Source organism: Chelonus insularis, unplaced genomic scaffold, assembly GCF_013357705.1.
Source record: "Chelonus insularis isolate UGA/USDA-ARS -01 unplaced genomic scaffold, ASM1335770v1 contig_352_pilon, whole genome shotgun sequence".
NCBI lineage: Eukaryota > Metazoa > Arthropoda > Insecta > Hymenoptera > Braconidae > Chelonus > Chelonus insularis.
The window spans coordinates 490,782-516,002 of NW_023276517.1; the positions used below are offsets into that span (position 1 = coordinate 490,782).

Consider the following 25,221-nt stretch of genomic DNA (forward strand, 5'->3'; position numbering starts at 1 on the left):
ACGTTTTCTCTCTGGCCAGTGAAAAGTTTTACATTTCTGAAATACCATTGGATTATTATTGCTTTTGTGTCTTTCATCAAAGGATAATTTTTTTTTTTGCTTTAAACTATATAGAGTAAAAATTTGAGAGTTTAAAGAATTGTAAAAAATTTTTAGGAGAAAATTCATGCCAAGTATTATGTTGTGAATTATTTTTATCTTCGATATTATAATATTAAAAGCTTTAAAAATTTTTGATAAAAATAAATAAAATTTTATAATTCTTTGAAAGATTTTCTCTTTTTAAATATTGAGTAAGCTTTAATTTTTAATATTAGTAGTTTTTTAAATAAAACTTTTTGCATTAAAATAAAAATTCATGAAAGATGTATGAAAAAGTAAAAGTAATTTTTTAAAATTCAAAAAATGCTTCAAATATTTCAAATGATATCTAAACCCTTTTTTATGATAAATGTCATGAATGAGAATAATTTTCATGTCGTCCTGTAAAAACATTCTATTCCTTACTCTAGTGGGGAAAAAAAAATATAGAAAAAATGTTTACTAAGCTCTCCAGTTAAAATTGACTTATGGTACTTAATAAAACGTATTTAAATTTCGTTATACCTTAGATTTATCTGTTTGTCGAGTAATTTTTATCTCGCACTTTCATGGTAATATTTACTCTGAAATTCTTTCTTTATAAAAACCCTTGATGGAAAGTCAATTTTTGAATTCACTGGCATAATTTTTCCAGCATCGAAATTATTTTTTCCCTCAATTCATTAAACTGTATAAACCAGCTTCTCTTAAAAGTAATTATTCTGGCGTAAATTTATCTCTACTAAGCTCCACAACAATGTTACGGGTGTAAACATCATTGACAAAAGTAATAGTAATATGCTTAATTGGCCACGTGTACGCATATTAATTATTGCGTGCTTGGCAAGCAAATCAGAGCCGCGAAAGCCGAGATATCTGTTGGTGTATGAAGTGTATAGTCAAAGCGGAGGATAGAAACGGAAGGGGAATGTATGGTGAACATGCTTGGACGGTCTTTGGATAGTGTGGACGAGAGGGTGTAGAAGCCGTGTAGCCAGGCGTATAAGTTAGATATGCATGGCTTCTGAATATAGTCCAAGCGTTAATAAAGGAATACTCGAGGGAGATGTGTGATGGAGAGGAGCATCTGAAATAGGATTGAAGATGAGAGGGATGATGGATATGATGAAAAGACTTGTGAAATAGGGCGAGCTTGAGTGTCAAATTCAATGAAAGGAGAAGAGTCCTTTATAGGCGGTAGAAGTGAAGTTGATTTGAGATTGCTTTGCTATGTAATTCGATTGAAGTGATTCCTTTTAAAGTCCAAAGGAAGTAGAAATAATTCGGAAATGTTCTAGATAAGCTTTCAAAAATTTCGCCCTTCACATTTAAACATAAAAATCATTTTTTTCACCAATATTTTTAATGAAAAATAGAAGCACTTTGTTCTTGAAAGGATTTTAATGAAATTTCCACAGCTCTCGTTCTTACACAATTCATTTACATCGGTTATTAATATTGTTCTATCTATAATATTAAAAATTATTGAGAGAGTTTTATTATTTAACAAGATATAATTGAGAATTAAAATCAAAGGAAGAATGTATTTATTGCAAAAAGTATCACCACGAGAGATGGGTATTAAAGAAATACCTGTGATATTTCTATGTTTAATTAAAACCATTAATCTTTTACGAAGTTCTTTTGATGAAAGGTAAAATCAATTTTCATACTAAGCACTTTATAATATATGGATTTATCTTCAAACTTTTTAATAGGCAAAATTGTCGGAATTTGAATATCATACAAATATAAATGCTGGTATAAAATGAAGACCATTTCCATAAAGTTTGAAACTTTTATAAATTCTATCATGTCGGTATAGGTAGTCAAATAAACTGACTATCCACTGTATTGTTAAACAACATATTTAGTTGAAAGATCATTCTTTTTTTTTGCAAAGTTGAAATCAATAACCTTTTTTCGATAATAAACAAAGTAAAAGTTGAGTCACTTATAATTTAATTCACACCTGAGTATTCAAGTGACATCAACGATATTATTGTTAAATATTTACATTATTTCTGTTGACGTCAAAATCCTTGTGAACTAAGTCTTTATTCACAACTTTGATGATTTCTTAATCGAATCAATATTTGTATGCTTTAAACATAATCAAACATACGTATTACTTATTATGCAACTAGAACCATGGTTCCAATACATTTTTCACTCATTCTAAAAGACTATTTCACCTTTTCTAACAATTTATTCAATTTTAAATTACTTTGAATTTCATGTAGAAAATTGAGTTTTATTTAAAGTTGATGTATAAAAAAATTGGTTGAAATAATGATTTATTAATGATAATTGAAATGATAAACTCACCTTATACTTCGTGTTATGCTGCCTGAGTGATGTATTCGAATGAACTCGTTACTGGTGGTGGCGATGTGAAAGTAGGACTGTTTTTCGTTGACAAAAAATGTATCTGGCACCCAAATATTTTTGATGAACTCAGAGCCGACACTTAACGTCTCGACTCCTGGCCTTTGTTTAAATGCAAGTCGGGGGTCAGTCCAAAATTGCCGGAAGTAGAAATCCAGCGTAAAGTCCTAGATACGATGACGACACAGAGAATATAGTCAGTGTAAGTTTGTAACTGGTAATTTCATTTCTCAACTTGGAAATTGAGTTGAGCAATGAAAATGAACGTTGAAGATAGTTTAAATGAATATCAAGAAAACTTTCATTTACAAGAATTTTCATTATTTAGTTTATTATTCAAGCCTTAACAGAAAAAATTGACTTTTTTTTATTATTCAATCTTCTTCAACATTCTTTAACATTTATCAAGTTCAGAAACGAAGCTGTCGTGATTAAAAAATTATTTCTATATTTATCTTTTATTTTTTATTGATTTATAGAAATAATATTGATGTTTTATTTCATTAGTAAATAATGATAGAATTTGTTTGATCAACAATGAATACATGCATGTTCTGTAATTGCATCCATAAGTAATTGGGGTAATTAACTACAGATTGGAAATCTAATTTCAGCGACCACTTCGTTTAGATGAACTAAAATAATACATACAGAGAAAATGTGATGAATTTTCGAAATCAAATACAAAAAAATACCCCGGGTTTTAGTTAACTCGAATTACATTAAGTTTTAATAGCAATAGGGAAGAGTAAGTACTATACTAGATAGATGGCAATTGTGCACAATGAAACATAAACTTTATGATGGATCTATTCAATTCAAACAATGATCATAAAATATCACAAGTAAATATCTAACCAACAAGCAGTTTATCTTCAATATAACTGTTAAGCCACCTGAGGCCATAAAAATGGACAATTGCGAATTTTATTGACTATTTATGATGTGATCTTCCGCTAATTAAGATACTTTTTAAGTTCATTGTCGTCTGAAACATCAAGAAAAGGCATGAAAACTTTTATATCTGGACTTTGTGAGTTAGTTAACTAACGCTTCGGTAAGAGAGAAAGAGTTTTGCACATTTTGTAATTCGTTTTCTTTGAGTTTTTTGTTCTTAGATAGATAAGAAGTAATGAAAGAAGTTACCGGTTTGTTTTAAATGAGACCTTTTAGTTTCTTGCTTTTTCTTCATCAAACACTTGAAAGGCTTGGTTCGATTAACGTGAAATCAGCTAAATGTCTTAAGAATCTCGGAGTTGATTCGAATGGGAAGAAATTTTTTGCATTATTACCTGATGGTTTTTTTTTTCTTACTTAATCGAATTTTGATGAGATTTTCATAAATAATTTCTTCTATTTTATGTCACAAAGTGTACAACTACCATCTTAGATTATTTATTTTATTTAAAAACTAAATTTAAGTAAGTAGAGTAAATTGGAAAGAATTTTTCAAAATAATTGTGTAATTATTTAAGTGACATTAAATGATTATACGTTATTTTGATGAAAGAAATGGATTCGTAAGTAAAGGAAATGGGCAAGGTATAAAGTAGATTAAGAGAAAGTATATATAATAGAAGTAGTACAAAAAAAAGATGTATGTACACTTGGCTAAGAGATATTATATTATATGCTCTGGACTGAGGAAGAAAATGTACTAGAGTAGTTAACAAAATATTCATGCTGCATGCACTAACATGCGTGCATACCGGTGAGTACATATCACAATGTAAGTCTATATATATATACTTCGTACACATAACACATATATATGTATACATATGATGGGTACACAGTTGCTTGAGCATACTGCAATTCTTATGCATTTTTCAATGCCTCCCTCACCGCATACCTTACTTCTTTTCCGTTATAAAATCCTGGGTTTTATTCATAGAACTACTGGGCTTTTTAACTTTTCGAACGTTGAAAAATCTTATCGTTTGCTTCTTATTTTACCATATTTATCTTCACCCTTTTATACTCAGAGAAATGGTAGTTTTTATTACACGAGTTTTTTTAAATTCAAAGTAGAATTTTTTATTTTTTTTTTTGGGCTCAAAGTTTTTATAATCAATTTTTAATAAATGAAACATTTCTTTTATTGCTATTTAGATTAAAAATTATAGTTTTCAATTAAGAAAATGTTTTTCATCTTCACGCTCTGAATAATATATTACATATAAAAAGCTTTACTTTAAACTTTAAATCTTACAATTTTAAATAAAATATGGAAAAATATGCTAATAAAACTTTTATCTTGTCCTTACTTAAAAAAAATTTTTATTTTAACAATAATAGCATAAAAGTTTTCTGATGTTTATATTATCAACTTGATGACAAACTAAAATTTTTAGCATAAAATATTTATTACATTATTATTATTTCTTCAATAATAAATCATCTATTTAATGATTTTGCTATTATCTCTTCAGATAAATTAATTTTTCATTCTCTAATTATTTTATTAGAAGACAACTTACTCTATTTAGTCCATATTTTATTCACATTAACTGTAATTGTGTGTTGATAAAGTGTATTGTGTAATTAGAATTTGAATGAGTATTGTTTATAAAATTGTATTGTTTATTCCATGGATATTAAAAGTATCTAATTGAATTTAGTTCAAGTTAAGCAGTTTGACTTGGAGAAATTCTGAATTGGAATAAAGAAGGAAAGAAGTTGCCTCAGTAAGGAGACAGCTACAAAGACATTTGTGGATGTCTCTCTTGGCAAAGTGTTTTAAACTTCTCTCTGTTTGTTCAACTTCAATAATATATTTTGTGGATGTCTTTCGCATTCTTATTTTTTTTTTTTATTCAATTTTTTCTTTTACGTTTGCTTGTGACAGAGTTTTTACTGTATTCTAACTTGAAGCTTGGAAAATCAAGGGAGCGATTTCGATTTATTGCAACTGAGAAATTGAAATAATTGTATTCTTATAATAAAATTCAAGTATTATTTCTTGTTCTTTAACAGTTGACATTACTTTTTCTGATAACAATTGATTGATTGATAAAAGTTGGTTTATTAAACAGAGTCTGAAGGATTCTTCAACTTGTAGTTTCGATGATCATTTATTAAAGTTTGTTCAATAAAAATAATTAGAAGTACTTAGAGTCAATCATAAGATTTAAAAAAAGAATAAGTAGGAATTATAATAAGTGGTTAATTAAATTTATTGTTCTGTTTATTTATAAAAACTTTTATAATTATTTTTAAAAAGAAAAGAGAAAGTACAGAGAAGTATATTTCGATTTTAAAATTGTAAAAGCTAAGTTTGATCGCTTCGGGAATATAATTCCGTTCAGAAGAATCTTTTTCACTATGGTCCTTTTAATAGGTCAATGGAGTTAGCAGTGAAGAGCTTAATGGAACTTGTATGGTTCCCTTCTTATATGCTTTTATACTTAAAGTACTTAGACATTTTTTTTTTTGTTTTTCAGTTTTATAAATTTTTAAAAAGCCACCAAGTGACTTTAAAATATGGATTCTTAATATTATTCTAGTTAAAAAGTTAACCATAAAAAGTATAAATTAAATTTTACCGGAAACATAATAATGTATTTTGCAAAAAACATTTTTGAAGAGTGTTAAAAATTTTAAAAGTTAAGTAACAAAAAAAAAAAATTCTTTGTAAGTTTTTAAATTGTTACTTTCATACTTTCATTAAGTAAAGTTTTACGAATTTTATTTTTTGATATGTTAGTACCTTTTCAATATAAATGTGCAGAGATCTGAATTTTTTAAAACCATTTTGACTTTAACGAAAATAATTGAAACATTCATAAATAAAAATCATCCAGCTCTGAAGATGTACAAAATATTTATATTATTGTATTAAAATTTTTGTTAATTTAATTATTCAAAAAGTATTTATCAATCATTTTTCAAATTATTTGAATGATTATATTAAAGGTATCGTTGGAAAATTGATTGAAATATACAATCACATAATAGAAGATTAGAATTAATAAAAACTACAAACTTTTTCCCTAATATCTTAGATTAAATAGAAAAACATTTCCCCAATTTTTTTCAACTTTGAAATTTATCGTAGTATTTGCTACTCTAAAGATTTGAATATTTCAAGTTTTAAAACAAAAAAAATTCTCCAAGTTAGATTTTTAATTTAGAAAGTTGTGGATGTAGAAGTATTTCAGTTACAAAGACAGAGAGAATAGTTGAAATCGACAAAGAACAAAGAGCCAGAGAGAGGCGGTTTGAATGTCGCATCCATCTTTGTTTGAGGTAAATTTGGCATAACTATCTAAAGTCGTGGTTTGCCTATAGGGGCTAATGGAGAGGGTGAATTTCCGATAGAGAAAGGATATTTGATATCGTGTTAGAGTAAGTAGAGCTTTGTTCTTGGAAAACATTTTGGGAATTTTCGAAGTAAGGATGAGAACGATCAACCGCGGAAGCGATGAAACAGAAATTAACGATTGTAAAAGGAAAGAAATAAAAAAACATGTATGGCTTGGGTATTGTAAACATACACTGACTTTATAAAAGGTCTCAAAGACTGATATACTCTAAAGCCTCTTAACGTCAATAAGATTTTGAAAATTTGCAATTTATTTTAGAAAAAGGTTATGCACTACCAACAAATCTATTCTAAATGATATTTGTTAAAATTGTTAACTAATTAAAGTTGTAGATATTTATTCAAATATCTTTCAATGATTTTAATTAGTCAAATTATTTAAAAATAATAGAAATGCTTTCTTTAGCTAAAAAACAATTAATTTATTAGCATACTAATGACTTTTAAAAATCCCTGGAGTCTATTTCTCCAAAAATTACTGTTATTATAAAATTTTATCTAAATTACTCTATTTAATTAACTATATATTTTTATTTAAAATTAAATTTATAATAAGTTTATTATTGCCTCTAAAAATTTTACGACTATTTTAAAATAAGTTAAAAAAAAGAGAGTAAAAAAATGTATACTATCAACAAAAAATATATAGAACCGATTATAGAATTTACGTTATCCTTGTGAAGAGGGTTAAGAGTGAGTGGATGGGATATAAAGTAGCCAACTGCACCTGCCATCCACTCTTAGTAACGGTATGGCTATTTAAACCTGGCTGCAAGTAATCGTCTCTCAACTCACTCTCCGCATGTCCCTTGACTGCAGTCGGTCGTAAAAATAAAAAAATGAGATTTCGAAGATGTTTGTCCGTGTTTTAAGAACTTTGAGTTGGCCAAAAGTTTGGATAAAAGTCAAGGAGGAACTGATAGTTGGTATGAAGTATCTATGTAGAGAAATGTCTCACGGGTGGAAATGAAGTGATGCTCTTGAATCCTCTCATGGGGATGCTGTTTGCTCGAAGCGTGTCCGCGATAATTCTTGGACCAAGAGACGTTTGTCAGGCGGTTTCGGATGCTGGTTTCAGTGATCCGGTTTGCCGCGGGAAGCTCGTTTGGCGAATCTCCAGGCGCACTGCGGCCCTATCGTGTCTCATGACTACAAACCCCCGGGAGATCTCGAGCACTCTCTTGGGCGGTGAAGGAAACGCAGCCACCAAGCTTTGTATTCGCTCCTTCTCATGCTAAGCTTGCTGAGAAGAGGGGGAAGTATATTACCATATCTAGGCGTGCCTCCTGACGTCAGAGAGATAACGATCAAAAAAGCACGTTTTATATTAAGCTTCATCTTCAACTATGAAAAATGTTTCCAATATATTTCAAATGATCCAATAAATTTTTTGCTTTGGTCAGAATTTTTTTTCTCACCCGTGATCTATAGGCTGATGGAGCTGAATTTCAACGCTAGTATTTATATGACTGTTTTTTTTTTTTATTCATCACATGGAGTAAACAAAATATTCATTAGATGAAAAACTGATTTTTTATTCAATGACAATATTTTTTTTTTTAATTAAATAAAAAAGATAAATTGATTTTTGTATGTCAGATGATTTGTATCATCAGTCTAAGAAGAGAAGAAAAAGAATGAGATAAATCTAGGAAATCGTATGAAGAAAAAAATCCGATCAATTTTCCTGATAAATCTTATTACTTTTTTGTTTCTAAGTAAAGACTTTGGATGGAAGAGTTTTTATAAAAAATTATTGATATGACTTTGATTTTAAATTGGTTCTAATGGGATTTCTTGTTAAGATTAGATGGAAAGTTTCACTAACATTGTTCGTTTGTACGAAAAACAGTTTTATAAAAGTACGAAAAGATTTTACTTATCTCTCGTCATTATTGTAGAAGAATGATGATAAGGTATATTAGCGAGAAAAAAAGCCGTTGTATCCCTAAAGTTGGATGTATTTTAAGAAGCGTATATCCAAGATAATCTCTCTTGAAAAGATATAAACCGTAAATGGTAAAAAAGTCCCACAGGACTAATGCGCTGTAAATACGCAAAAAGCCTTGACAAGGGTCATGAAGGATTTGAAGGGTGTTGAGGGCAATGTATAGATGTGGTTATGTATTTTCGTGTTGTGATTGAATCTGTGTGTGAGGTCAGACATGAGTCTGGAGTAAGATAAATCCTAAGTAAAGCTTAAAAGAATGGAGAAATTCTCATCATCTCCATTAGAAAAAAAACTTGATCGATTTTTTGGATAAAATATCAAATGAATCAAATATATTTTGTAAATTTTTTTCTCATAAATTTTATGTAAAAGATAAACTTTTTATTTATCATTCTGATAGTAAGTATATGAGAGTAGATAGATATAGTATCGTGCCGGATAAGTGAAAAAGAGTTTCTAAATTAAATAATTGTTAAAACTGAATTTTTTACACTAATTACGGTCATAATAATAATTAATTACTTTTTATGCATAAGGGATACGGTGAGGCGTAAATAGAAGCACACAGGCATAAGCATAAAAGCCAGTGTAATGTTTAATAAATTTACAAGCTGCATTACCAGCTTTAGAATTTTTTGTTGTCGAAAAAATGTTCGGACAATTTTTTTCTTTCATAAATAATTTAACTTTATAATGGATAATTATACAATATATATTAATTACGAGAATTTTTATCAGATGAAATATTCTATACCGAACATTTTTTTTTGTTGATAAACATATTTCACATTCATATAACTTGAAAAATCTTTAAAACGTATATAATTAATATAAATACATGATGTAATTTATGCAAGAGATGAAAGCATACACATGACGCGGCGGCGACTAGAAGCGCACTGCACACACTGACAATATTATTTCGTAGCATCTCGACTTTTGTAGCATGTCGATAATGTTTATTTATTTCCGCTGCCCGAGTCACTTTTCGAGTTTTAATCATTTGTTTTATTATTAAATGAATTTTGACGTGGCTGCCTTGCGATCCTCCGGGTCCTCGTGTATCGGACGCAATTTTGTATGAATTCTTCTTCACGAAAATGTTAACATCCAACAAAATAATGAGTATTAACGTAAAAAAATAATGTTAAAAATATGTATTAACATTTTTAAAATTAACACATTTTTGTTGGGTATTAACATGCGAGTGAAGAGAATACAGATATAAATACATATGAATTAATGGCGTAAAAATTTTGAGCCGAACAAACTGTGAGATAAATTTCAACGTAGCAAGAATTTATATAGGATTAGTAGAGGAAAAGGATCCAATAAAGTTGGAGAACAAGAGAAATCGCGAGTCACGTTCCAGGTGACAGTGTCGATTTGATTTGGTTTCCGCACAGGGCTCAACACCTGGGGTCCAGTCTCGTACATTCAGTTCCAAACGTCCTCGTTGTTTGTGACCACCAAGATAAGCCCCACGAAACACCTCTCGAGGTTTCTCTCTTTCTCCTACATTCATTTAACTTTTTTTCATTTTATTTAGCTTTTTTTGTCATGTTATTTCACTTGCGTGGAACAGAATCCAATCGATTTGTCGGATTTATCCACCAACCAGAACCTTTAATCCTATTCTGAAAGACTGTTTAAGTTAAAAAACAACAACTACAACTTAAATAATCCAAAAAAAAAACAACGGGAAAATAAATTTAATAACACATGATCGTTTATCAGAGTATTCATCTTAATTAATCAAAAGCGATTCTTTGAATCTGAATGTACAAACCGGAGTTTCAGTCGAATGCTACAGGAATTTTTAATAATAAATACACAATATTATAATACTAAGTCTGAATAAAAAAATAAAAATAATAATGTTATACATAATAATCATAATTATATATATTTTTACGTGGCCTGCGAAGCTCGAGTGAGTCATCAAATATCAATTGTCTCATTTCAGACATGTGGTTAATAAATAAACGGATTACTTTTATTGGTTTTCCGTTGAGAAATGTGGAAATTTCTCTTTACGAGACAAAAGGAAATTAGTGAGCTATATATTGAGAGTGGAGATGTGCATATGTAGTGAAAAAGCACCCGAGGGGTCATTGGAAACTAAAGAAGACCATGGGAAGAGAGTTAGACTGCAATAATGAAATTTGAAGCGAGTGCCAAGCCCGAGAAATTATCTCCGACTTCCGGTCCAAGCCAACGTAACGGTTTTCCATTAGAGGTTTGGCTCGTTAGAATGGTGCGCAAGAGACGCCTTGAAGCGTCGATCGAAGTGCCATGAGTTCCAAGATTTTAGCGTCTCCTCTTTCTACAAGAATGCATTCTCTTTGGCGTCACAAAGCGTTTTGTGCTCATGTTCTCTTATTTCTATCCTCATCGATTTCGATAGAAGCTTCAAGACTTTACCATCAAGAAGCCTCCAAGTTTCTCTATTTTACTCAAGAGTCAATAGACTGTGACCAAGGGATTTATTCAATTTTAATCGATTGTGCAATGTTAAACAACTGAAGTTTATTGATTAGTGAGAAGAAGAAGAGCGAGCCAGTGCTTTTGATTCACTTTAAAGTCATTTGGTAAATAGAAATTCATTATGAGTGAGCTTCAAGAGATTCGTTAGCTAGTTGAATAATGTAAATTGCAATTTAACTCTTTCAGCTCTTTAGTATATTTATATACCAGTGTATTCACAAATTTTAAAATTATTAAACTTTAGATTTTTTCATTAAGATTCTGAACTTGTTAAATTTTCTACCTTATTCATTTTTTTCTTCGTTATGAATTAATTACATTTATTTTATCAACGCTAAAAGATAAATTTAAATCAAAAATTAATTAAAAAGAAAATGGATAAATCAAACAATCAATCTTTTAATTATTTACTAACAGTTTTTTCTAGTTTAATATCAATTTTTAATTCTTTAACAAAAATAAAAATTATTGATTTATTTTTTTGCAATGATTGGAAAAAGCTTTCAATAGAAGTAGTTAAATTGATGATTGAAAAACAAAAGAATAAATGATTATTGTTGCAATCACAATCAAAGCTAAAATACACAAATCCAAATGGTTAAGCAAGCATTAAAATCATTGTAAAATCTGTGATGTAAACACTACACACCCTTTATGCTCACTCTCTATCCATTTAAAAAAGAACCAACTACTCACATTAAAAAAAAAAAATACCTCGAAAGAGTTAATAAAAATGGAAATAAATCCTTGAGGTGATAATAATATACTCAAGAACATTCAAGTAATGATAAATCATTATTAAGAGTCAGAGAATTAATTAAGAAAATTCGAAGACTGTTTGAACCAAGTAATTCTCGGAACCCAAAGCTACTTTGAAAGTAATAAGCTGATTAATGGGTGATTACAAAGATGAGATTATTGGAAACTTAACTGATGCTTTAGCAACTCGAGCTTCGCGGGTTGGGCCATGCAATATAACACACCGCAATTATATAAAAAGATTCAATTACAATGATGATATATACGAGATAATAATCTTGCGAAGACTGTGGAACGTATCAAGGTTCCCTTGTAACAGTTCAGCCAACCAAACAGCTGTGTCGAGCTAAAAATCTTGCTAGTTTTAATTTTTAGTGTTTTTCTTTACATTTCTGCTCACACAATTTTGTTGTTTGTATTTAATTAGTCACGAGCAAGCATCAACATTACAGAAAAAAAAAAACACAAAAAATACATAGACATTCACAATATCACGTTACAATTATATCAATGCAAGAAAATCAATATTTAAATAAAACCCAGTCATAATTGAAGCTTGCTCGTTAACTTAAAGGTTTCTTCTTTTTTGGAAATTGAGGAAATTGAAATTTTGATATGAAGAAAAGTGGAAAGTAATTAAATGGCTGATTAAAAAATTCCTATTCTGTTCAAAGGAATTATTTGAATAATAAAAAATGAGATGAGACAAATTGAAATGGATAAAAAAAAAAAATAAATGGAAGGATTGGGAAAGATAATGATACCTTGAAGAATAAGTACGATCGGGTGGATGTTGATGCCAATTAATAGACGAATTGTGAGCGATCAGACAGGAGGAATTAGAGCAGAAAATGGATAAAATGTATAACTCAGTTCCTTTGATAGGGAAAAAATGTAGTAGTCATGAAAGACCAGACAAAGTGATTAAGGAAGTAAGGATAATTACAAGTTGGGGTTGGAAGGATAACATCAATTGGTCAGGCTAGTTTTGACATCAATATAGGTCAATTAAATAAAGCTTAAATGAAAAATATAACGGTAGTAGACATGAATATATACTTGAAAGAAGTCTGGTAATAAATTTTGTGAAAATTCCGTTTCGACTTCCGCCATTAGAAAGTTTGCAGCATGATAACGGAAGTGGAAGCTCGAGAAAATGGGATATTGCTAGAAGAAAAAGTTAGTCGAGGGTCTGTTTAATAACAGATTGTTACAATCAAGTTTGGAAATCATATACGATTATGAAAGAATTGGTTTCTTTGATGTAGCAAAGATTTCAAGAGGCATCAACGTCAGTCAAGATCGTACTTTCTTTAGAAACTAACAAAAAAGGAAAAAGGGAACGAAGTAGGGTGATATGTGTGTGGAAGATGAGGAGACGTCAGTAGATGTCAGATAGAGTAAATGGGTGGATGAGATGCCTACAAACGACTTAGATGGGAAAGTAGAGAGAAAGAGAGTGGGATGGTGACATGAAAAGTGAAAAAGGAATAGAAGATAAAGAGAGACAGGAAGCTTTAGGAATAGAAAGAACGATTCAGTCAACGTGAATTTTACGATTAAGGGACACTGTACCATCAACACCTCCGACACTGAACTGATGCTGAGGACATACATCGTGACGCCAACTTCTACGGGTGGACCTGTAATCAACAAAAATACCAAACGCCTTGCTGCCTTCATTTGTCCTTTTTTAGCTACTTAATCAGATAATTATTTTTGGTTTATGATTGTCAGTATCCATTTGATTGTTACAAGTCATGTGTCATTTTTTAATTCAAATTTCTCCAATGAAATTGAGATACAAAAAATTGCAATTCACTTTTATCTTTACACTGGACTTGGAACAATCAGTTAGGAAAAATTAAAACCCTCTGAAAAAAAAAACGTTGCATGGAGAGATTTCTCGCACACCCTGCACGGAACCAAATCAACGAAATCTTTAGTTATCCAAGCTAGAAGATGATGAAAAAAATTTGGTTAACTTATTCTAATATTGGAACTAATTTAAAGATAATTTTTTCGGGTTTATTGAAATGAGGGGGTTATGGAGAGTACCAATTAATTGTGAGGTTGTGTCGCGGGAGGGAAACAGAATGAAAGACCTGGTTGCAAGTTTGTCAACTTAGTCTTGTCTTCCAGACCATCTCATTTGAGAGGTCAGGTATTATACTCATGTATTTTTTTTTATCTCTCGCGTCCGCTCTCTACTCTTTTCTTTTTTCTCTTCAGAATATGCTCGACATTCGAGTGAGTATGAGTATATTTTTGTGACGCATAAAAACGCGCAAGGGCCGGAGAGATTATCAGTGCTGGCAGCGGGCAGCTCATCTCAGCAGCCGCGGCATAACAGCTAGCGTCTAATGGGATGGCATGTTACCTCTATATATATATGTATTTATATGTATATATGTATGTATAAAGTAGATACATATATAAATATATATGTCACGAGCACAATTCGCCAAGGTTCTTCTCTCAACACCAACGAATCTAGAACGTTGTCATGAGGGAAAAACGCAAAAAATAGAGACATTATCTAAAATGTGATAAATGCTGTAACTTCTAATTTTGCTAATGCATACATAATAAGTGAACTTGTTGCAAAAATGGTTTACTTTTGTTACAAAATTGCTTCATTAACTTATTCATTGCAAAAAGGAATTTTTTTTCGTTCATCTTTATGACTTCAATTTGTTTGCGTTCGAGACATATATTTTTGTAAAATATTTATAAATATAAAGTCATAAAAAAATAATATATATATATATATATATATATATATTACGGTACGAAAGAAACTAAATAACGCTAATCGCCTATCATTTTTTTTCTTTATTTCTATGACGAATAAGCGAGTCCGCAATCAGCACTTGTGAGTGGTTATTTGTTAATAAAAAATATTAGGATTTTGAAGGAATAATAAAAGTGCTAGGAAAAGAATATTTGTTAATAAATTGACATTGTGATAAAATTATTACATTGAAATAAAAAATTATACTATTTACATAATTTTAATTGAATAAGGGAATAATTGATTGATTAAAGAGAAAATAAATTATTTAATAACTATAAATATATATATATAATGGTGAGATAATAACTTGATGAATTTATAAATAAATTCTGATTGTAATAAAATTTTTAATTAAAATTTGCATGCCGGTGTCTAAACGACATACACTTTTCTAATTTACTAAAAAGATTCGCACCACAAATAAGATGTGAAAATTTAGAAGATATATTTATATATAACATTATTTTAAGTGAAATTGTAAAGTTTGGTGCGATACATAATATATTATTATTTGAAAAAATTACACCAAAAAATAATAAGTTATTATACTTTCTACGTAATATTGATTTTATTCCACAGTGCGATTGTGTATGTGTCATCTAAAGATATTTATTTTAATCCGATTTTCGTTAGAGCATTTATTACACAGTTAAAAGGTTAGTTCTTACATTTTACACTTTTTATTCTGAATTAGCAACAAAATATTATCATTATTCATTTATCTGTAATTTATTTCACTAATTATATTTATAATTAAATTAAAACAGCTTCCCAAGTGAAATTATAAATATTTTTAATTTTAATAAATATTTTAAATTATTTGCTCCAATGTTCATAATGAGATAATTAAATAACTGTCGATGTTAATAAAAATTTTTATTATCTATTAAGTATATTGTTAATCCCCCAACTCTTTTTACTGTGTAATACTCCAATACGAACTTTTATTGCCTAGATCTAATAGACAAAGTGACGTAATTCAAGGGGTTTAAATTACTCAGAATGACACACGTGGTTCTAAAGGTCATGAAGTGTGTCGAAATGGTGAAATCGAATTGAGTAGTAGTAGGATATCGAATTAAGATCAACGATCTTGATGATTCAAGTGAGTCAAAGGAGCGATGGAACTAATTTTGTCAACGGACACTTGATTTTCTTCTTCTACAACTTTTCTTCTTTTATAGCATTTTCTAGAGTAAGTTCTTTCAATTAAACTGTATCTAGTATTAGATTCAAGGGTGAAATCAACCCTTTATTTCTGTCTCAATTGGTAGTAACCAATAAGCGACAATAAAACCTACACTCGATTGTATTGTTTCAACATTGACGAATGTTTCTTTTCAAACGTTTCCAATCGCAAATGTTCTTGATGTAATTAACTTTCTATAACTGCGTGTAGAAATCGCTCCTATGACTCTGTACTCATCGACACGTCAATACATGGATAAAAGATTTTTTTTATCGCTGGTATGAGAGCCATTAATCACCAGTGATTAATACTTTGTATGAAATATCATCTGAAAACATTGGTTCTAGAGTTTTGCATGATATCCATTAGATCCACGTGGTTATTCACAAAACTATGGAAAAAAAGGATTTGACGTACGTGAATAATGGTTGTTCGATAACAGTTAATTTTAAAATGATTTATGCGGATCTATGGTTTTTTTTTGGAATTAAACAAGAGTTGAATACGACTAGATTGAGTTGTTTATTTTTTTTTTGTCAATAATTAAGTGAAGGAAGTGTGATTGATTCAGCTTTTGAAAAGTTGTTAAAGACCTAAGGTAGTACCATTTTGACTTCTGATAGCGAGCTGATACTCAAGACGTACATCGTGACGCCCACCTCGACAGGAGGACCTGAAATGAACGTTAGTAAAACTGAGTCGGCCGTACTGGCCGAAAAACTAAGCACAATGGGCTACAATTTAATTTATTATTTTTAAAATTATTCTTTCATTGATCTTTGATCAATTTTTTTTCTTTTTTTCTTTCATTCTAATTATTCATAGAAACTGATATGATTGTTTAGTAGTTAGATATGATATTCATTTACAATATTGTGAGTTATACAATGTGTAATGAATTTGAAATTAATTCACTTATCTGTATGTATGATGGATTAACCTAGTTTATTTCAAAATCGTCCCGATAAATCTGTCAAAATGATAATGAGTTTTCTATTTCGTCGTATGAAATAGTCTGTCAGTTGGTATAATAAGTAACATTGTACATATTAATTCTACTAGCGATAATATGAGATGGATTTTAATAATTAGTGAAATTTAATGAATATTAAATATTGTTATAATCATTTGTGAGTATGCGTTTGAAAATTTTGATTAGTATCAAATAGACACACCGAGATATCTTTGTGATTACCAATCACTGTCTCTCAAGAACGAATTCAGGTTGATCTAAAAAACATCATCATTTATAATACTAATAAAAACCATTTATTTCAACTTTAGTATAGCTTTATTTTAAAAAAAAGTTTTCTATCAATTTTATAAATATTGAAATAGGAAAATAGTTTTTTTATGCTGCCATTTTCATTAAAGTTAGTAAGTAGAATATTATTGACGTTTTATTTTTAAAAATAAAATAAATCCAATAAAAGATAGAATATAGAGCAAAAATCATTGACGAAAAAGCATAGTATTTTCACAAGGAAATTTATTCAATGTTTATCATCAGAGTTATTGTTTCTTCTTTTCATTTATTCCTATTCTTCAAAATGTCATCACTAATTTATTTTTATTCAGTTTGATCAAAGAGAATAATTGTTTCCAAACTTGCTCGATTTATATCTCTGCCCCTAAAATATTTTTTTACTCCTTATCACATCAATCGTCGTCGATGATTTATTGGGATGTGGAACGTAAAAGAACAGCATAAACACACGCAAGTTATAGTGAAGAGCGCATATGAGAGTAGACAAACTTTTTACCATAAACAACATCTCTCTTAACACCTTTACGGTTCTCACTATGGAGCAATACATTTCCCTTTTCCCTCCTCGTTTGTCCACGATCCTTCAACCTATACATGACAAATGTTCCCCGGAGGACTCGTATTTCATGATATTGCGAGTCCACAGTACTTCTGGTATGGTTATAACGGATGAGTGGTGATATGCTCCTGCGTTCAGTATGGTCATTGTAGTCTGATTGATATTCGTAGCAACTGCATGTTAGTTAATGATTAATTTTTGCCCACTGTTTACCATTTGTCCTTTGTGTTATTGAAACATATTCCAGTGGATTTAAATTTCAATTGATTCATCATTTGTCTAATCAACTTAAACCATGTTTAATTTTTCTCATTTTTCTTTTATTCATATCCATTTCTTGTCCTCATTTATTTTAGTGCTGGATATAAATAATTTTTATGTGATTATTTATACATCTGACCTTCTTTTAACCATTTTTTTTCTTTCTTCACAAATGTTTTATGAATCCATTAGAAACATTCAAAGAATTTTTTCAACAATGAACTATTTTTTACTTCTTTGTAAAGTACAATTGATCAATCTCTGTGAATTAAAAAAAAAAAATGCTGAGGGTACCTGTATAACTTTTTTTTCATTAAAAAATGTAATGTCTATGTTATTGACTGAGGTATAAACTCGTCTTGAGCTCAGTATATTTTAATAAAACACGCTAGTTGCGCAGAGTAAATTTAAAACAATAAACAACAATATCTACTTTATGAAAAAGATCTTTGTAAAGAGTGCAATGACATAGGAACATCTTATAAAATTGAACCACTAATTTTTTTTCATGAGAGAAAGGTACACTAGTTGATATTCAGGATTAATTTTTTATTTTTATGATATAACAAATATTATATCAAAAATAGACATTTACACGAAATCAAATGATTCCTTTCTAATTGAATAAACTTGAGAGAATTTTAGTTTAATTTCAAGTACATTTAAAGCTGGAATTTATTTCAACATGTGAGTTTTATGGGCACATAAATCATATGGACTCATTTTCTAGTAAATATTATTTGATTAAATTTTTTATTTGAAGAAGGGAATTTTTAGTGAATAAAATAGATGAAGGAATACCGTTTTACTCTTCAGTATCGCAATAATATTCGTCTACTCGAGTTTGTAGTATAGATTGAAAGTTTCGATCTTGTGCTATTTATTCATGCATTGAAGTTTATACGCTATCGAATCTTCTGATGCTCCAATATATCTACATACATATTACGTATGCGTCAATTTATTTGAATCATCAAGTCGTCTTTTTTATCCTCTGAATTCAATGTTTATTATAGTCCTCATGAAATTCTACACGTTTTCTGTTGGATTTTATACTTTGTGATCTATTGACGATGAAAAAAGAATGGGAAAAAACGAATTAATCAAACAGAATATTGAAAGTCAAGTGTGCCTTTTATATCTTCAGAATTAAAGATGACAAGTCAAGAAAATTCTGACGATAATTTTCTAATGAAGAAGAGAACTGAGGAAAAATACAGTTGATGGAATCAATGTGGATGGTTTTTTTTATTTTCTGATGTTTTAAGCTGATTAAAATCTTCAATTACTGAATAATGTACTCAATGGTTTGTTACTTGTTGAAATATTCGGTCAATTTTGCATGAAAATTATTTTATTTCTTTTTTTTTGTATACTACAGTATTTATATCGATTCATGAGCTTCTTATTTACTTTCTTTTTTTTTTAATTCAATTAATTTTCTAGATGGTTCTCTTTTTTGTTGGAAATAAATTCTGTTGGTAGAAGGAAAAAAGTATTTTATTTATCGGTTACTATTAAATTCACTTGAATTTGAATAGTGTACTTACTCTGTGACCTTTTTACTTAAATTTTCATTTAACAAATTCTACATGAATTTCGTTCGTTTGTTTCATTCATCTACTTTGATGTAATTTACTTCATCAGGATTGGCTATTTGTTCAAAATTAGACTTTTGACCTCCGTTTCCAGCATTGAGTCCTTTTAAGAATGACAGTAATGTTGCTATAGAAAATATCCTTTATCCTTAGATTGACTTCTGAAATCCGTCGCAAGAGTCACGTCCTAAAGAATGATATTTGAAAGAGAGTACGATAACAAAATCTGAGGATGGGAAGTAGAAAAAAGTCCTATAAAGAAAAGAAAAAAAAATGAAATAAAAAAAAAAAGAATAAAGGGGCGACTCGTCGTAATCATCATTCTTTGGTGATCGTGACCAGAAAACGGAAAATTTACGATTGAATTCGAAAGTCAAAGTAACGGGGAAAAATGGTGAATAGAAATGGAGATCGTGATTTTTCAAAATTTTATAGTATGTATCTGGGTCGAGAGGACTTTTCATAGAAAATTGATCGATGCTCAGGGAAATTACAGTCTCTCATCTTTCTTCACGATCATCATGGGACTCTAGCTTATATGAGTAAGGTGTCAATGATCTAGAAGGTCCTCAGTCTCTTGGTAACCTGCTCATATTTCTCAATTCACCAACTCATACATCCTAGAGTATCGTAAAACTTTTTTTTTCTCACCACAATTTGCATTTATCATTTTATCATCATAACTTCTATGATTCTCTACCACCAACGACTCTCATAAATCAACCATCAACAAAGTTTTTTCGATTTCAGAATTTTTCAACTAAATTTTAAAAAAGTCGGAAGTCAGGTTTGTTAAAAAGAAATTCAAATTTTATGGACAATTTCGTTAAGATCAACTCATTAGCATACTATAAATACTTTTTCATAAATTTTTTTATCATACGACGAGATCATTTTCTTCAGAAAAGTTTAGAAAAACTTCAATTAACAAAAATTGTGATAATACCAATGCTTTTATTATTCATACAAAAAATATTTAAAAACTTTCCAATAATATTTGTAAATAAAACAATATTTTCGTTAATTAAAACAATTTTACACTTGAGTATCGAATCTTTTTTCAAAGCTTTCATTTAATAACAGCATATTGATAAAACAAGAAAATGAATTATTGAAATAAAATTTTTTTTAACCATCAACGCACACCGAAGGTAAAGAAAAAAAACATAGACGGGAAGAGAAGACAAGAATAAAGTAGCAGTTACAAGTCGGGACATTTGTAGGGTTGGACCAGGACCAGGAGATGCTATTAACGTTACCCATAGCAACGAGTAGGGCGATGTCCCAACATCGATCCGAGTTTTACTGAAAGCTCCGCCCTAGATCTCTGAGGTGTCCCGAAAATTTGACTTTCCTACAATCACTGTCGACCAGTTGAATGACTTTGCGTAGTGAGGTTCTAAAAATGATCCTTTTCGAAAACTTTTGCTTACTTTCCCACAATAATTTACAGTGTTCTTCATCTGAACAGAGAAATGTCTGACTAATTACTGACTTCCTCCACTTATAATATATTCCAGTAACTTTAATTCTTTAAATAATTTTCATGTTACATCTTAAACCATTTCACTATTTAAATAACTTTTATTCCATTTAATAAATATTTGATTATTAGATAAAACAATTAAAATAATGATAGTTTATTTAATTAATAAAAACAAAACTCTAGTACTTTTTTAATTATTACTAAAGCTTTTTTGAAATTAATTATCTTTGCTGTGTGATGAACTCCTCTTGTATATCATAATTCATGCATTTGCTCAACTAAAAAGTTGACTGGTTAATTACTGACAAATGCAAATTTAGTAAATACTTTTTTGTGAATACAAAATCTCTTTTCTGTATAATTAACATAATTTTGAATAAACTTTTACATGCTCAAGTAGCGTACAAATATGTACAAAGTAGTCTGCAAAAATTATTATTTTCCTTGATGATACGTGAACTTTTGCATAGCGTTGTTGGCTGATTAATAATTATGAATTTTTGCAAGTAGTCTTTTTTGTTATCACTCGAGTACTTTAAACAATACATCATTTCACTGTAAATGCTATTCATACATTTGAGTTGAATGTATATCAAAAAGTAATCTGTCAAGTTTTTCTTCAATAAAACTTGACATGTCAATTAATGATTAATTTTGTTCTCTTCAAGTGAATATTGAAGTATCTCTTAATCAAATTAGCATCATTTAAAGCAAACGATGGTAAAGTGGAAATGTTTTGATTTAGTTAGACCATCTGGGTAAATATTTTGGTAGTTAATAAGAACTTGAGTAGAAGTAATTAGTCTGATTTGAATAAATGGAATTGCAAATCGTTGATCATCATCATGAGGTTGTAGAGCATTCCATCTTGAAAGGAAAAATAAAAACGATCGATAGTAAATAGTGAGATATCATCAATGAGATATTTAACACCGGCTTTCATTTCACAGATATATATATATATATATATATATTTGTCCTTCTTTATTTTCTCTCTAATGTAAAAAATAAAAAAGAAAGAAAATTCTTGACAATCGAGCGTTCAATTGGACCATTGCTTTAGTCTCTTCGATCTCCACGACGGTCTTATTCCGATACGATTGCACTATCGACCTCTCTTTCTGCCGTTTGGACAATAGAAACCGACAGGAAGACGTCTCCGTTGAGGTTGTAACACAGGAAGACACTTGCTGATAAAAATAATATAAAAAGAAGTAAATAAAAATAAGGGAAAAGAAATTTTTAAAATAAATTGCAAAATAGTAGTCTTCTTTTGAATGATACTTTATTGTTGCAGGCGATTTTAAAACAATCCTAGTTCTATTGTCGACAATTCGTGGACATTTTGTTCATAAACCACAACAAAACATCGTCCGCAGTATCTCCTCAGGCACTTTTTAGTCGTCGGAATGTGTACATATACTATTTTTTATTATTTTCAACTATTTCTGATTTTCTTTTAGATACTAGTGACGTTTGTAGTTTGTTCATTTCTGTATTTTCGCCTTTCGTAAAATTTATTTTCTTTCGGATATTATACTTTTCCAGTTGTGAGTCTCGTAAAGTTTTAAAGAAGATTGCCCCGAATCCGAACGTTTAAGATCCGTTGAGAGAGCTTTACGACCTCGGATGAACAGAAATAAAATATAGAGAATATCGCAAAAAAGCCGTCTATATATCTATATACACCAGAGAGAGGAATCAATAAATAATGTGCAGCAGAACGATTCAAAACTCGGTGAGTAGGACACTAGAGAGACAGTCTTTATGTCGGAATGGCGACGGTAGAAATTGGCATCATTTATTTATTCTCGACACGGCATCACAGCTCAGAGTATCTCGGTTAGTCTGCTTTTTGATCGCAATCAACAAATGACATTGAAATTGTTTTTTTTATTGAGTAATTAAATTTTGGATTTATTCTATATGACGTCATCTCAGCTTTAGGTTGACCACTTTACTATTGAGTATGCCTATAAAATTTTGATTCAGATGATTAAAATTAATTCAATTAAATTTTGATTCTCTTTTTTAATATTAGCAATTGAATTCAATGCAATATTGATGTTGTTATTGATATTATTAAGTACTTAATGTTAGGGCAAATAAAGCATCATTGAAACTCTTTCAATTTTATTTTGTTGATTTATTTTATGATGAAAAAAATTTTTTTAGCTTGATTGAAAGTTATTCAATATTTAGATTGTAGAAAAGAATTCCAGTGATGCTGAATTGGACAAGTTGATGGCATTCTTGCAATGGGATAGAAAAAATGATCTTCTAATTACTCACCTCCGTAATTTGGCCTTACTCTTTTATCATAACTAACTGAAAATGAATCTAAAATTGCTGAAATATTGACGTCACCCAACATGCTACCGCCTGCAGCACTGTAACAATAATGAAAAATGTCTTTGTTATTAAAGATATTCAAGCTTTAATTGTTGATAAAGTTAAATCTACTTAATTAAATGATCAATAATTCAGGCTTACTGAATAATGTTTGTGAACCAGCTATTTCATTATAATCTAAGAAATTTAAATTTCTTTAATCCATTTTTTTATAGCTCCAATTAACTGAATAGTCTCAATTAAAGTATTGTTAATCATAAATTTTGTTCTCTTCAAAATACTTTTACCATCTTAATTTTCCATTTTTATTAACTTTTTACACTAAATATATAAACGAAACCTCATCAGTTATAAAAAAAAATTCAATAAAATGTTTTTTATTAAAATCATTAATTTTTAAAAATGATTCATCTTGTAAAACATCAAATATAATCAATTTTTTTTAGAGAATAGTTTTCTGTTAGAAGCATAAAATTCCTTGTAGACCATTTTTATTGAGTAAAGTAACTGTTATTAGTTCAATAAAAGAATCCCAGATGTAGTAGACTAGTCTCAGATATAAAAACAATTTTTAGATTGCTTCTTTTAATTGTGCATTTATTTGTAAGTTACAGGTAGATTCAGTTTGAAAGAGATAAAAGTCTAGAGTCATGTAAGTTACATCTACTGATGAAGAGCATCATAAAATAAGCTTCTTAACTACCACATTAAGTAGAAGTAGAAACGCTTATTTTGATCGATAAATGGAGCTACTTTTACTTAAATTCCACTGAGTCTTGAATATATATTTATATCATCCTCTTTTTACTACTTAATTTTTGCTATTTTCGTTATACACTTTTACCTTTGAATTTCATTCCATGCATTGAATAATTTTAAATATTTAAAGTCAATCTGCTTCGAAGAACTTTTTAACATTATATTTTATTCAATCCATTGGATAGAAAGAAAAAACTGAAAAAAGTTTTAATTAAAATCAAGAGAAAAAATTAGTTCAATTTAGGTAAATTAAGTAGAGAATTTCCAATTAATACAAATGATTTAGCAACCACAAATATACAAGCTTTAATTAAATTATCACAATAATTAAACAATGTATTACTCGTAAATCAAGATATTTGCTGATAATGAATTTGTTTACAAGTGATGAAATTGATGGTGTTTAGCAAAATGTTTCATAAAGTAAAACAGTAAATGAGGGTAAGAAAAGTCGAAGCTAGAGGCTGTGCCAAATTCGATGAAGCTAGCGATAAATTACCACAGTTACTAGGGATATAATATGCCCATATGTTCAAGCCCCTTTTGAAGTCAAGCCACAACGAAAATTATTAGTGTAATTAACGATCATGATGATAACAAATAGCCCGTTATTCAACTAGACTTGTAGTTAAAAACTTTTTCACATTCTTTTAGGTAATTATTTTTACATTCATGAACATTGTTCATAAAGTGATTGTTCTGTAAGAGTTTTTTAATTTTCTCTCGTCTGTAGAAGTAACTTTGAAGATGATTGGATGTCGTATTGATTAAAAATTAATTAAGTGATCTTATAAAAAGTATATTTTGAATAATATCTTTGCAATTTTCTGCTTACCTATTCTTCATCGTTAAGTTTCCTCGATAAAAACTAATTAAACTACTTCATTAATATTAAATTTAAATTTCCCATTTTTCTTTCCACTTGAGGTGGGATAATATATATTGATGAATTTATGTTCTTCT

General features: G+C 29.2%; 1 protein-coding gene across 14 annotated transcripts in view; it reads right to left on the reverse strand.

The window, feature by feature from the left end:
* Rdl (Resistant to dieldrin) overlaps positions 1-25,221 on the reverse strand; it is a 95,565-nt gene that overhangs the window by 31,528 nt on the left and 38,816 nt on the right. For 8 of the 14 annotated variants that reach the window (XM_035082945.1, XM_035082942.1, XM_035082943.1 and 5 more), the window contains exons 2-4: positions 23,440-23,537; positions 16,582-16,649; positions 2,410-2,636 (exon numbers count right to left, since the gene is read on the reverse strand). In XM_035082945.1, the coding sequence (XP_034938836.1) occupies positions 2,410-2,636; positions 16,582-16,649; positions 23,440-23,537 (393 nt within the window). Of the gene's footprint in view, positions 1-2,409; positions 2,637-13,565; positions 13,634-16,581; positions 16,650-23,439; positions 23,538-25,221 lie in introns of all 14 variants that reach the window. The other 6 variants (XM_035082946.1, XM_035082934.1, XM_035082944.1 and 3 more) reach the window with 1 other exon arrangement.